Source organism: Oncorhynchus mykiss, chromosome 23, assembly GCF_013265735.2.
Source record: "Oncorhynchus mykiss isolate Arlee chromosome 23, USDA_OmykA_1.1, whole genome shotgun sequence".
NCBI classification, from domain to species: domain Eukaryota; kingdom Metazoa; phylum Chordata; class Actinopteri; order Salmoniformes; family Salmonidae; genus Oncorhynchus; species Oncorhynchus mykiss.
The window spans coordinates 38,499,311-38,515,257 of record NC_048587.1 but is presented as its reverse complement, the minus strand read 5'-3'; the positions used below and the strand labels follow the sequence as shown (position 1 = coordinate 38,515,257).

Sequence of the window (15,947 nt, the reverse complement as noted above, 5' to 3'; positions counted from 1 at the left end):
GTCACTTCATTCAATGGATTCTATTGATGGGCTGTGAGGGTGTCTGTGAAATACCATAAAAGTGCTCTTCCTTTATCCCAATTTGTCATTCTTTGAAGAGCGTTGCTATTCTAAAATATACATGAAACCAACTGAAATAAATATTTATGAAGGCCGTTTTGGTCACTGGCATGTCCGTTCACTGGCATGTCTGTTTGTTTCCCTGTGCCTAGTCTATATCGGGAAGGACAGCTGTTGCCAAATAACTTCTTCCCAGGACACTAAGATCCACAGCTTGTTGTTTGAGCTTCTGGGCTACCCTTTGTCCCTGGGCTTCTGTGCTAGCATTTTGTCATGATTTTCTGACTAGTCTTGTCTTCATGACACCCAGGTTTTCATATGTGCATGGGTACAGATTATTCGGAAAGTATTAAGACCTTTTTACACATTTAGGTATGTTACTGCCTTTTCCTCATCAAGCTACACACAATACTCCATAATGGCAAAGCGAAAACAGGTTTTTAGAAATTTTTGCAAATTTCTAGCAAAAAATGAAAACCGCTTATTTACATAAGTATTCTGATCCTTTGAATTGGGACTCAAAATGGATCTCAGGTGCATCCTGTTTTCGTTGATTATCGTTGAGATGTTTCAAGAACTTGACTGGAGTCCACCTTTGGTAAATTAAATTGATTGGACATGATTTGGAAATGCACACATCTGTCTACATAAGGTCCCACAGTTGACCGTGCATGTCTGAGCAAAAACCAAGCCATGAGGTTGAAGGAATAGTCTGTACAGCTCTGACAGGATTGTGTCGAGGCACATATCTGGGGAAGCGTAGCAAAACATTTCTGCAGCATTGAAGGTCCCCAAGAACACTGGCCTGCATCATTCTTAAATTGAAGAAGTTAGGAACCGTCAAGACTCTTCCTAGCGCTGGCCACCTGCCCAAACTGAGCAATCGGGGGAGAAGGGCCTTGGTCAGGGAGGTGACCAAGAACCCGATGGCTACTCTGAAAGGGCTCTAGATTGACAACCATCTCCACAGAGGCATTCTGGAAGGTTATCCCATCTCTGCAGCACTCACCCAATCAGGCCTTTTATGGTAGTGGCCAGACGGAAGCCACTCAGTAAAAGGCACATGACAGCCCGTTTCGCGTTTGCTAAAAGGCACCTAAATGTCTCTGACCATAAGAAACAAAATTCTCTTGTCTGATACAATCAAGATTTAACTTGGCCTGAATGCCAAGCGTCACGTCTGGAGGAATCCTGTCACCATCCCTACGGTGAAGCATGGTGTGGCAGCATCATGCTGTGGGGATGTTTTTCAGTTGCAGGGACTGGGAGACTAGTCTGGATTGAGGGAAAGATGAACAACGCAAAATACAGAGATCCTTAATGAAAGCCTGCGCCAGAGTGCTCAGGACCTCAGACTGGGGCCAAGGTTAACCTTCTAACAGGCAATGACCTTAAGTACACGGTCAAGACAACGCAGGAGTGGCTTTGGGACAAGTTTCTGAATATGTTTGAGTTGCCAGAGCCCGGACTTGAAACCGATCGAACATCTCTGGAGAGACCTGAAAATAGCTGTTCAGTGACGCTCCCCATCCAACCTGACAGAGGATCTGCAGGAGTGCCAAGCTAGTAGTGTGATACCCAAGAAGACTTGAGGCTGTAATCCCTGCCTAAGGTCCTTCAACAAAGTGCTGAGTAAAGGGTCTCAACACTTGTGATATTTTGCTTTGTCATTATGGGGTATTGTGTGTAGATTAATACATTTTAGATTAAGGCTGTAAGGTAACAAAGTGGGAAAAGTCAAGGGCTCTGAATACTTTCCGAATGCGCTCTATGTAGAAACATAGTCTTAGACTACTAACGTTGCGAGTAATGATGTGCTGATCTCCCCTGCAAGACTTCACTTGCTGTAACTTAAACCCCTGTTTGTTTTGATTTCGGTGCAGATGTATCTTGTCATCTTCCCAGAAGGAACCCGATACAACCCTGAACTCAAGAAGATGATCAGCGACAGTCAGGCTTTTGCCACTAAAGAAGGTGCTCTTTCATACTTTCACATTGATTTATAAATTCCGAGCTAGTGTATTCTTTCATGACTAATCGCAAAGCTTTGGGGAGGATTAACGAATGGGGGTCATGTAGGGGTAATGCATTGGAATGGGTACTTCACCTTCTTCCCCTCCCATGCTTAATGGAGTCCTTATCCCACATTGAAAGTGATTGTTGTAGCACTGCTTTCTTTTTCAACCTTTAACCTCTGAAACTCAGCAACTTCCCATTGGCCATGTTCAGTGGCAGAATACAGAGGGGGACTCAATCCCAAACATGTTTTAAACTGTATAATGGTTTTTGGGTAATAAGGTATTTGGTAACAAGGGTTTTAACAAATACAACTTGCAACTTAAAAGCAAGATACCTTTGCCGTGACAGCGGATACAATCTACCTTCCCAACTAACTATTTGCAGTCTCTTGTCAAAATCTCACAACCCAAATGTTTGTTGACCGCATTAGTGGAACCTTAGACAAAATGAGAAGTCGCCTGGCTGTTCTATTTATTTTTTTTTTAATCCTCGTCAGTGGATTGCTGGTTCAGTGCTAAGAGCTTGGCAGCTTGGACCAGTGAGCTCCTTTTAATTAAATATTCCAGAGGCTGTAGCTTATAAATTGGGCTAAAGGTTAATTTGTGATTACAAAAGTATGTTACTGCTGACTTATAAGTGATTTATGTTGCTAGACCTAATTAGCAAGAGCAAGTTGAAAGGTTTGAAATGGCTTCTTGTGTATGACCTTTTCTTTCATAAAGTAGGATTTTTTTCGTTTGGTAGCCGACTACCACACTACATGGCCAAATGTATGTGGACACCTGCTTGTCGAACATCTCATTCCAAAATCATGGGCATTAATATGGAGTTGGTCCCCCTTTAACTGATATAAAAGCCTCCCCACTTCTGGAATGGCTTTCCAGTAGATGTTGGAACATTGCTGCGGGACCTTGCTTCCATTCAGCCACAAGCATTAGTGAGGTTGTCTACTGATGTTGGGCGACTACATCTGGCTCCAATTTATTCCGGAAATGTTTGATGGGTTTGAGGTCAGGGCTCTGTGCAGGCCAGTCAAGTTCTTCCACACCGATCTCGACAAGCCATTTCTGTATGGACCTCACTTGGTGTACGGGGGCATTGTCATGCTGAAACAGGAAAAGGCCTTCCTCAAACTGTTGCCACAAAGTTGGAAGCACAGAATCGTCTATAATGTTATTGTATGCTGTAGCTATAAGATTTTCCTTCACTGGATCTAAGGGGCCTAGCCCGAACCATGAAAAACAGCCCCCAGACCATTATTCCTCCACCAAACTTTACAGATGGCGCTATGCATTGGGGCAGGTAGTGTTCTCCTGGCATCCGGCAAACCCAGATTTGTCAGTTGGACTGCCAAATGGTGAAGAGTGATTCATAACTCCAGAGAACGCGTTTCCACTGCTCCAGCCGACGCTTGCCATTGCGCATGCTAATCTGGGCCATGGAAAACCATTTCATGAAGCTCACGGTGAAGTTATTGTGCTGACGTTGCTTCCAGGGGCAGTTTAGAACTCTGTAGTGAGTGTTGCAACTGAGGACAGACAATTTTTATGAGCTGAAGCACTCTGTGGTCCCATTATGTGAGCTTTTGTAGCCTACCACTTCTCGGTTGAAACATTGCTCCAAGACGCGTCCACATCACAATAACAGCACTTGACTAACTGACTTGTTGGCATCTTATCTCGGTGCCATGTTGAAAGTCACTGAGCTCTTCAGTAAGGCCATTCTACTGCCAATGTTTGTCTATGGAGATTGCATATCTGTGTGCTCTATTTTACACACATGTCAGCAACGGGTGTGGCTAAAATAGCCAAATCCACTAATTTGAAGGGGTGTCCACATACTACTTGTTTACTATAATGTACTTATTTTTCTATACTTAGCATTAGCTTAATTGTATTAATACTCTAAAGATCAAATGCCCTGTGCAGTCAAGTGATATTCCTGTGTTTTAATATTTCCACACTGGTTGGACTAATATTGTGAAAATGATAATGCCCTTAGTGTACTGTTTGAAAAGACTGCCTGGAATTTCACTCTGCTTTGGTAGAATAGCGTTTTGGCCTGCCTGGTGACCTTACCAGGCAGTTAATTAGTTAGACCAATAAGAACGAGAGTTCCAAACCTCTGCCAATAACAGCTAGTTTTCCTCTCTCGGACCACTCCCAGAATGTCCTAGCAAAATTCTTGCTTGAGAAATTGCTCTTTGCTAAGAAGCTATTGTTGATTTTTTTTTATTTTTTTTTTAACCATTTTAATTGAAAACAATTAGGTACTTAGTTTGTTATCCAGAAATTGTTTGATATTGAGAACTGCTGCTTTGGGTCTTTTAGATCATAATCCCTTGTGTGAGCTGCTTCTGAAGTTATAACATCACAGCCATATCACCATGAAATGGAATGCAATATATACCCAGTGTGGCACTCGATAAACTTGCAGTCTTATGTTTACATAGCAACAGATTTAACTACACTGAAGAAAAATAGTAACATAAAATGTTGGTCCATGTTTAATGAGTTGAAATAAAAGATCCCAGAAATTGTTTGTGCACAAAACGCTTATTTCTCTCAAATGTTCTGCACAAATTTGTTTACATCCCTGTTAGTGAGCATATCTGCTTTGCCAAGATTATCCATCCATCTGACAGGTGTGGCATTTCAAGAAGCTGAAACAGAATGGCCATTACGCAGATGCACCTTGTGCTGGGAACAATAAAAGGCCACTCTAAAATCTGCAGTTTTGTCACACAACACAATGTCTCAAGTTGAGGGAGCATGCAATTGGCATGCTGACTGCTGCAATATCCGCGGGTGGACGACAATGCAAATAGTCTTTGTAGCAATTTGATTAGATGTTCAGTAGTCTTATGGCTTGGGGTAGAAGCTGTTTAGAAGCCTTTTGGACCTAGACTTGGTGCTCCGGTACCGCTTTCCGTGTGGTAGCAGTGAGAACAGTCTATGACTAGCGTGGCTGCAGTCTTGGACACTTTTTTGTGGGGCCTTCCTCTGACACTGCCTGGTATAGAGGTCCTGAATGGCAGGAAGCTTAGCCCCAGTGATGTACTGAGCCATACGCACTACCCTCTGTAGTGCCTTGCGGTCGGAGGCAGAGCAGTTGACATACCAGGGCAGGAGTACAGGAGTACAGGAGGGGACTGAGCACACGACCCCCATGTTGAGGATCAGCGTGGAGGATGTGTTGTTCCCTACCCTTACCGCCTGGGTGCGTCCCGTCAGGAAGTCCAGGATCCAGTTGCAGAGCGAGGTGTTTAATCCCAAGGTCCTTAGCTTAGTGATGAGCTTTGAGGACACTATGGTGTTGAACGCTGAGCTACTGTCAATGAACAGCATTCTCACACAAGTGTCCCTTTTGTCCAGGTGTGACAGGGCAGTGTGGAGTGGATCTGATGGTGTGGTATGCAAATTGGAGTGGGTCTATGGTTTCTGGGATAATGATGTTGATGTGAGCCATGACCAGCCTTTCAAAGCACTTCATGGCTACAGACGTGAGTGCTAAGGGTCGGTAATCATTTAGGCAGGTTACCTTAGTGTTCTTGGACACAGGGACTATGGTGGTCTGCTTAAAACATGTTGGTATTAAAGACTCGGACAGGGAGATGTTAAAAATGTCAATGAAGTCACTTGCCAGTTGGTCAGCACATGCTCGGAGTATACGTCCTGGTAATCCGTCTGGCCCTGCGTCCTTGTGAATGTTGACCTGTTTAAAGGTCTTACTCACATCGACTGTGGAGAGTGTGATTATGTAGTCATCTGGAACAGCTGGTGCGTTCATGCATGTTTCAGTGTTACTTGCCTCGAAGTGAGCATGGAAATAATTTAGCTTGTGTCAATGGGTAGCTCTCGGCTGTGCTTCCCTTTTGTAGTCTGTAATAGTTTGCAACCCCTGCCACATCCGACAAGCATCAGAGCCAGTGTAGTATGATTCGATCTTAGTCCTGTATTGACGCTTTTCCTGTTTGATGGTTCGTCGGAGGGCATAGCGGAATTTCTTATAAGCTTCCGGGTTAGAGTCCCGCTCCTTGAAAGCTGCAGCTCTACCCTTCAGCTCAGTGCGGATGTTGCCTGTAATCCATGGCTTCTCATTGGGGTATGTACGTACAGTCACTGTGGGGGACAACGTCATCAATGCACTTATTGATGAAGCCATTGACTGATGATGTACTCCTCAATGCCATTGGAGGAATCGCGGAACATATTCCATTCTGTGCTAGCAAAACAGTCCTGTAGCTTGGCATCTGCTTCATCTGACCACTTTTTTTCATTGATCTAGTCACTGTTGCTTCCTGCTTTAGTTTTTGCTTGTAAGCAGGAATCGGGAGGATAGAATTATGGTCAAATTTGCCAAATGGGGGGCGAGGGAGAGCTTGGTAAGCGTCTGTGTGTGGAGTAAAGGGGATTGCTAGTTTTTTTTAAATTTATTTCTCTCTCTCTGGTTGCACATTTAACATGCTGATGGAAATTGGGTATAACCGATTTGTTTCCCTGCATTAAAGTCCCCGGCCACTAGGAGTGCCGCCTCTGAGCTCTTTCCGGTTTGCTAATGGTGGTATACAGCTCATTGAGTGCGGTCTTAGTGCCAGCATCGGTCTGTGGTGGTATGTAGAAATCTACCAAAAATACAGATGAAAACTCTCTAGGTAGAGTGGTCTACAGCTTATCATGTGATACTCTACCTCGGGTGAGCACAACCTTGAGACTTCTTTTGATATCATTATTTTCCAGCGATTGTGCATTGGCCAGTAGTACGGATGGCAAGGGAAGATTAGCCACTCATCGGCAGATCCTCACAAGGCACCCTGATCTCTTTCCGCGATGTCTCTTTCTCCTGCGAATGACAGAGATGAGGGTGTGTTCGGGTGTCTGGAGTAAATCCCTCTCGTCCTTTTCGTTAAAGAGATTCTTCGTCCAGTTCAAGGTGACGAATCACTGTTCTGATTTCCAGAAGCTCTTTTCGGTCATAAGAGACGGTTGCAGCAACATTATGTACAAAATAAGTTACAAAAATGCAAATAAACAAACAAAATCACAAGGTTGATTTAAGAGCCCATGAAACGGCAGTCATCCTCCGGCGCCAATTCATATATGGTTTTAGATAATTGCTGGTCTCAAGTGCAGCCGACATTCTTTCTGATTTTAGTGATTACAAAGACTACATTCGTCACCTCTCAATTAAGTATGGACTCGTTTGTCCATTTGATCCTGCAATTTGTCCACTGTCTACCATTCAGATATATGACCTGATTATTTAAATGGACTGCTGTATTGCTGTTAGCATTTATTGAAAGATCAGTTTGGAGATAATGGTACAATTATTACATTTTAGTGGTAAATTATTATATTTACTGTACTTTTAATTTTCGTTAGCACAATCTGAAAATACTCTGGATACATGAGAGGAATTTTCCTGGAAAATGTGGGGTAGGTGCAACATACCAACATCCCTGGGTCGCTCCTCTTTTCAGTTCTCTGCAGCTAGCAACTGGAACGAGCTGCAACATACTCAAACTGGACAGTTTTATCTCACAAAGACTCAATCATGGACACTGACAGTTGTGGCTGCTTTGTGTGTTGTATTGTCTCTTACCTTATTGATCTTTGTGCTGTTGACTGTGCCCAGTAATGTTTGTACCATGTTTTGTGTTGTTACCATGCTGTGTTGTCATATTGCTGCCTTGCTATGTTGTCTTAATTCTCCCTTTGTTGTGTTGTCTCTCTTGATGTGATGTTTGGTCCTATATTTATATTGTTTTTTTTTTTCATCCCAATCCCTTGTCCCTGCAGGAGGCCTTTTGGTAGACCGTCATTGTAAATAAGAATTTGTTCTTAACTGACTTGCCTAGTTAAATAAAATAAACATAAATAAACTAGGGTTTGAGTGAGAGGACTGGTGTCTCCAAGTGGCCATGCACCTCTCCAAAGACGCAATCCAAAAACGTCCATTATAAAACCGCAATCTGGGTCACTTGGGCATGATTCTTAAGCTAAGTTATAAAATACGATCTTAGGCAATTCAGAGAAAAAACGATTCTGTAATTTTTGTGTGCGTAGAAAGGAGTCCAGTGCATGAAAATGTTCTTCACAATGAACAGGCTAATTATGTTCAGAACAACCCAGGCTATGACATGATATCTTGTAACTGAATGTTGACACTATATACAGTTGAAGTCAGAAGTTTACATACACTTAGTTTGGAGTCATTAACTTGTTTTTCAACCACTCTGTAATTTTCTTGTTAACAAACTATAGTTTTGCAAGTCGGTTTGGACATTACTTTCTGCATGACACAAGTAATATTTCACATATAATTCACTGTATCACAATTCCAGTGGGTCAGAGGTTTACATACACTAAGTTGACTGTGCCTTTTTAAACAGCTTGGAAAATACCATAAAATTATGTTATGGCTTTAGAAGCTTCTGATGGGCTAATTAACATCATTTGAGTCAATTGGAGGTGTATCTGTCGATGTATTTCAAGGCCTACCTTCAAATTCAGTGACCTCAGAAAAACAATTGTAGGCTTCCACAAGTCTGATTCATCCTTGGGAGCAATTTCCAAATGCCTGAATGTACCAGGTTCATCTGTACAAACAATAGCACGCAAGTATAAACACCATGCAGCCGTCAAACCGCTCAGGGAGGAGACGTCTTCTGTCTCCTAGAGATGAACGTACTTTGGTGCGAAAAGTGCAAATCAATCCCAGAACAGCAAAGGACCTTGTGAAGATGCTGGAGGAAACGGGTACAAAAGTATCTATATCCACAGTAAAACGAGGCTTATATCGACATAACCTGAAAGGCTGCTCAGCAAGGAAGAAGCCACTGCTCGAAAACTGCCATTAAAAAAGGCAGACTACGGTTTGCAACTGCACATGGGGACAAAGATCGTACTTTTTGGAGAAATGTCCTCTGGTCTGATGAAACAAAAATAGAGCTGTTTGGCCCCATAATGACCATGGTTATGTTTGGAGGAAAAAGGGGGAGGCTTGCAAGCCGAAGAACACCACCCCAACTGTGAAGCACGGGGGTGGCAGCATCATGTTGTGGGAGTGCTTTGCTGCAAGAGGCACTGATGCACTTCAAAATGGATGGCACCATGAGGAGGAAAATTATGTGGATATATTGAAGCAACATCTCAAGACATCAGTCATGAAGTTAAAGCTTGGTTGCAAATGGGTCTTCCAAATGGACAATGACCCCAAGCATACTTCCGAAGTTGTGGCAAAATGGCATAAGGACAACAAAGTCGAGGTATTGGAGTGGCCATCACAAAGCCCTGACCTCAATCCTATAGAACATTTGTGGGCAGAACTGAAAAAGCATGTGCGAGCAAGGAGGCCTACAATCCTGACTCAGTTACACCAACTCTGTCAGGATGAATGGGCCCAAATTCAACCAATTTATTGTGGGAAGCTTGTGGAAGGCTATCCAAAACGTTTGACCCAAGTTAAAACATTTTAAAGGCAATGCTACCACATACTAATTGAGTGTATATGAACTTCTGACCCACTGGGCATGTAATGACAGAAATAAAAGCTGAAATAAATAATTCTCTCTACTATTATTCTGACATTTCACATTCTTAAAATAGTGGTGATCCTAACTGACCTAAGACAATTTTTACTAGGATTAAATGTCAGGAATTGTGAAAAACTGAGTTTTTAAATGTAGTTGGCTAAGGTGTCTGAACTTCTGACTTCAGCTGTATGATATGAGTTTAATGATTTGGAAATGTACAGTGCACATTTGGACTCACGGGTGTTTGGCTTGTATGACATCAAAGCAGTATTTATTATAATCCTCAGTGTCTCATCTTTCAAAATACTTTGAGTCCTCTTAATTTACAGCATTTCCCTCACTCAGACAAATCATTTGCAAAAGTTGCCCAATTACTGGGAGGGAAGAGGGGGACGACTACGTGTCACACTCAAGTTCAAGATCAGTACAGCCGTCAATCAAAAACCATACAGCAATGTGAAGCACAGAGCCTGAGCTCTGACCTCATGTATAGCATTTTACTGTACAGCTACTACGTTCCATTTGAGACATTAGTAACCAAATCTGCCATTTTCAACATCTATACAGGTACGAGTGTAAAGGGCTACCACTGCATGTTGCCTGGCACATCAGTTAACCAATGCTCTCCTGTTTATTTCCCTCAGGGCTGGCTGCCTTAGACCATGTTCTGACCCCAAGAATGAAAGCCTCTCACATTGCCATAGAGACCATGAGGGATCACCTGGATGCTGTTTATGATATCACCGTTGTGTATGAGGCAACACTGGGCAAAAGCAGTGATAGACAACCTGCCCCAACCATGCCAGGTATGAAGTTGTTCGAGACAATTCCGTTTTTTCAGGTATTAAAGGGGAACACTTTAGGAAGTAAAACTAAGCAAAGCAATGTTTTTTATTTTTTTTATTTTACCCCTTTTTCTCCCCAATTTCGTGGTATCCAATTGTTGTAGTAGCTACTATCTTGTCTCATTGCTACAACTCCCGTACGGGCTCGGGAGAGACGAAGGCTGAATGTCATGCGTCCGCCGATACCCAACCAGCCATACTGCTTCTTAACACAGCGCGCATCCAACCCGGAAGCCAGCCGCACCAATGTGTCGGAGGCTACACCGTGCACCTGGCAACCTTGGCTAGCTGCGCCCGGCCCGCCACAGGAGTCGCTGGTGCGCGATGAGACAAGGAGATCCCTACCGACCAATCCCTCCCTAACCCGGACGACTCTAGGCCAATTGTGCGTCGCCCCACGGACCTCCCGGTCGCGGCCGGTTACGACAGAGCCTGGGCGCAAACCCAGGGACTCTGATGGCACAGCTGGCGCTGCAGTACAGCGCCCTTAACCACTGCGCCACCCGGGAGGCCAAAGCGATGTTTTCAACCCACTAATACTAAACATGTGCAATTAACAAACACTCTATTTAATTTTTTATCATCGACAAGGCTGTTTCAGAGTGATTGGGTTAAGTGCAGAAGACGCATTTCAGAAGGCATTCAGTTGTACAACTGACTAGGTATCCCCCTTTCCCTTTATTTGAGCTATTGTCAGCGCCATTTTAAATTGTAATAGTAATGACTGATGCCAGTGAGTCACTGGCAGGGATCATCAAATTGTCTGTGGCAGCCTTAAAGTATGGGTAAAATCATCAAATTGTATTTGTCACATACACATGGTTAGCAGATGTTAATGCGAGTGTAGCGAAATGCTTGTGCTTCTAGTTCCGACAATGCAGTAATAACCAACGAGTAATCTAACCTAACAATTCCACAACTACTACCTTATACACACAAGCGTAAAGGGATAAAGAATATGTACATAAACATATATGAATGAGTGATGGTATAGAACAGCATAGGCAAGATGCAGTAGATGGTATAGAGTACAATATATACATATGAGATGAGTAATGTAGGGTATATAAACAGTGGCATAGTTTAAAGTGGCTAGTGATACATCTATTACATAAAGATGGCAAGATGCAGTAGATGATATAGAGTACAGTATATACATATACATATGAGATGACTAATGTAGGGTATGTAAACATTATATTAAGTGGCATTGTTTAAAGTGGCTAGTGATACATTTTTTTACATCAATTTCCATTATTAAAGTGGCTGGAGTTGAGTCAGTATGTTTGCAGCAGCCACTCAATGTTAGTGGTGGCTGTTTAGTCTGATGGCCTTGAGATAGACGCTGTTTTTCAGTCTTTCAGTCCCTGCCTTGATGCACCTGTACTGACCTCGCCTTCTGGATGATAGCGGGGTGAACAGGCAGTGGCTCGGGTGGTTGTTGTCCTTGAGGATCTTTATGGCCTTCCTGTGACATTGAGTGGTGTAGGTGTCCTGGAGGGCAGGTGTTTTTCTCTGGATAGCCTCACGGTCGTGGGTGGAGCAGTTGCCATATCGGGCGGTGATACAGCCTGACAGGATGCTCTCGATTGTGCATATGTAGAAGTTGTGTGCTTTTGGTGACAAGCCAAATTCCCTCAGCCTCCTGAGGTTGAAGAGGTGCTGCTGCACCTTCTTCACAACGCTGTCTGTGTGGGTGGACTAATTCAGTTTGTCCGTGATGTGTATGCCGAGGAACTTAACTTTCCACCTTCTCCACTACTGTCCCGTCGATGTGGATAGGGGGGTGCTCCCTCTGCTGTTTCCTGAAGTCCACAATCATCTCCTTTTTGTTTTGTTGACGTTGAGTGTGAGGTACAGTGACTGTACGTAAATATCCCAACCAGAAGCAATGGATTACAGGCAACATCCGCATCGAGCTAAATACTAGAGCTGCCGTTTTCAGGGAGCAGGACACTAATCTGGATGCCTGGAATAAATCTCGCTATGCCATCCGACAAACCATCAAACAAGCGGTGTCAAAACATGAATAAGATTGAATCCTACTACACCAGCTCTGATGCTCGTCGGATGTGGCGGGGCTTGAAAACTCTTACGGTCTACAAAGGGAAACCCAGATCCGAGCTGCCCAGTGACGTGAACCTACCAGGCGAGCTAAGTGCCTTTTTATGCTCGCTTCGATGCAAGCAAGACTGAAGCATGCACGAGAGCACCAGCTGTTCTGGATGACTCTGAACGCTCTCGGTAGCCAATGTGAGCACAGATGATGCAATCTCAATCACACTGCCATTCCACACCTGGACCAAAGGAACACCTATGAGAATGCTGTTCATTGATTGCAGCTCAGCATTCAACACCATAGTGCCCATGAAGCTCATCACTAAACTAAGGACCCTGGGATTAAACACCTCCCTTTGCAACTGGATCCTGGACTTCCTGACAGGCTGTCCCCAGGTGGTAAGGGTAGGCAACAACATATCAACAACGCTGACTCTCTGGGGTACCTCAGGGGTGTGTACTTAGTCCCCTCCTGCATTCCCTGTTCACCCATGACTGCGTGGCCGAACATGACTCCAACACCAAGTTTGCTGATGACACAACACTGGTAGGCACGACACTGACGACACAACAATGAGACAGCCTATAGGGAGGAGGTCAGAGAACTGGCAGTGTGGTGCCAGGACAACAATCTCTCCCTCAACGTGAGCAAGACAAAGGAGCTGATCGAGGAGTACAGAAAAAGGCGGGCCGAACAAGCCCCCATTTAACATCAACAGGGCTGTAGTGGAGCGGGTCGAGAGTTTCATGATCCCTGGTGTCCACATCACCAACGAGCTATCATGGTCCAAACACACCAAGACAATCGTGAAGAGGGCATGACAAAACCTTATCCCCCTCAGGAGACTGAAGAGATTTGGCATGGGTCCCCAGATCCTGAAAAGGTTCTATAGCTGCACCATCGAGAACATCCTAACCGGTTGCACCACCGCCTGGTATAGCAACTGCTCAGCATCTGACCGTAAGGCTCTAGAGAGGGTAGTGCGCTTCCTGCAGTCCAGGACCTATCTTATAGGCGGTGTCAGAGGAAAGCCCATAAAATTGTCATACTCCAGCCTCCCATGTCATAGACTGTTCTCTGCTACCGCACGACAAGCGGTACCGTAGCGCCAAGTCTAGGACCAAAAGTCTCCTTAACCTCTCTGGGATATCGGCAACAGCCAGTGAAAGTGCAGGGCGCCAAATTCAAAACAACAACCTCATAATTTAAAATTCCTCAAGCATACAAGTATTTTACACCATTTTAAAGATACAATTCTTGTTAATCCAGTAACAGTTTCTGATTTCAAAAATGCTTTACAGCGAAAGCACCACAAATGATTGTTAGGTCACCACCAACTCACAGAAAAACACAGCCATTTTTCCAGCCAAAGAGAGGAGTCACAAAAAGCACAAATAGAGTTAAAATGAATCACTAACCTTTGATCTTCATCAATGACACTCATAGGACTTCATGTTACACAATACATGTATGTTTTGTTCGCTAAAGTGCATATTTATATCAAAAAATCTAATTTTACATTGGCGCGTTATGTTCAGTAGTTCTAAAACATGCAGTGATTGTGCAGAGAGCCACATCTATTTACAGAAATACTCATTATAAATGTTGATGGAAATACAACTGTTATACATGCAATTAGAGAGATACTTCTCCTTAACCTCTTGAATCTAGGGGGCACTATGTTCATTTTTGGAAAAATAACGTCCCCAAGGTAAACAGCGATTTTTGTCAGGACAAGATGCTAGAATATGCATATAATTGACAGCTTAGGATAGAAAACACTCTAAAGTTTCCAAAACTGTACAAATATTATCTGTGAGTATAACAGAACTGATATTGCAGGCAAAAGCCTGAGAAAAATCCAATCAGGAAGGGACTCTTATTTAGAAAGCTCTGCGTTCCTATGCGTCCCTATTGAGCAGTGAATGAGATCAACCAGATTCCTTTTTCTATGGCTTCCCTAATGTGTCTAGTGTCACAATACATAGTTTCAGGCTTTTATTTTGAAAAATGAGCCTGAACGTCAACATTGCGTCAGTGGTCAGCTGAAGTCTTTCAGTGTTTTGTGCGTAAAGGACAAATGCGGCCATTGTTTCTCTCTCTCCTACTAAGAAGCCACCAGTCCCAGTTGAGATATTATCGAATAGATATTTGAAAAACACCTTGAGGATTGATTATAAACAATGTTTGCCATGTTTCTGTCGATATTATGGAGCTAATTTGGAATATTTTCCAGCGTTGTAGTGACCGCAATTTCCGGCCGATTTCTCAGCCAAACGTGAAGAACAAACGGAGCTATTTCGCCTACAAAAATATTATTTTTGGAAAAAAGGAACATTTGCTATCTAACTGGGAGTCTCGTGAGTGAAAACATCCGAAGCTCATCAAAGGTAAACAATTTAATTTGATTTGTTTTCTGATTTTCGTGACCAGGTTGCCTGCTGCTAGCCAGACATAATGCTATGCTAGGCTATCAATAAATTTACACAAAGCATATTTTCAAAATCTGAGATTACAGGGTTATTAACAAAAGGCTAAGCTGTGTTTCAATATATTTCACGTGTGATTTCATGAATAGGAATATTTTCTAGTAATATTTATGTCCGTTGCGTTATGCTAATTAGTGTCAGTTGATGATTACGCTCCCGGACCCGGGATGGGTAGTATCAACTTTACGGAAAAAGCAAACCATGCAATAATCTGAGTACAGCTTTCAGACAACAAAGCAGCCAAAAAGATATCCGCCATTTTGGGTAGTCAACATTAGTCATAAATAGCATTATAAGTATTCACTTACCTTTGATCTTCATCAGAATGCACTCCCAGGAATCCCAGTTCCACAATAAATGTTAGTTTTGTTTGATAATTTCATCATTATATAAATAGCTTCTTTTGTTTGTTTTGCATTTGGTAAACAAATCCAAAAGCGCTTTCAGGTCCTGCCGAAAGTCGGACGAAAAGTTCAAAAAGTTCCGTTACAGCCCGTAGAAAGTTGTCACTCTAAGTATAGAATCAATCTTTAGGAGGTTTTTAACATAAATCATCAAAGAGGTTCCAACCTGAGAATTCCATTATTTATCTGTTATTTTACCAGGTAAATTGACTGAGAACACGTTCTCATTTGCAGCAACGACCTGGGGAATAGTTACAGGGGAGAGGGGGGATGAATGAGCCAATTGTAAACTGGGGATTATTAGGTGATTGTGATGGTTTGAGGGCCAGATTGGGAATTTAGCCAGGACACCGGGGTTAACACCCCTACTCTTACGATAAGTGCCATGGGATCTTTGATGTCCTCAGTCAGGACACCCGTTTAACTTCCCACCCGAAAGACGGCACCCAACACAGGGCAGTGTCCCCAATCACTGCCCTGGGGCATTGGGATATTTTTTTAGATCAGAGGAAAGAGTGCCTCCTACTGGCCCTCCAA

General features: G+C 43.2%; 1 protein-coding gene across 1 annotated transcript in view; it reads left to right on the top strand.

Annotated features, from left to right (window-relative positions):
• Nucleotides 1-15,947, top strand: part of LOC110502710 (1-acyl-sn-glycerol-3-phosphate acyltransferase epsilon) — a 56,724-nt gene that overhangs the window by 18,589 nt on the left and 22,188 nt on the right. The window contains exons 5-6 of the mRNA XM_021580957.2: nucleotides 1,944-2,034; nucleotides 10,258-10,419. Of these exons, the coding sequence (XP_021436632.1) occupies nucleotides 1,944-2,034; nucleotides 10,258-10,419 (253 nt within the window). The remainder of the gene's footprint in view (nucleotides 1-1,943; nucleotides 2,035-10,257; nucleotides 10,420-15,947) is intronic.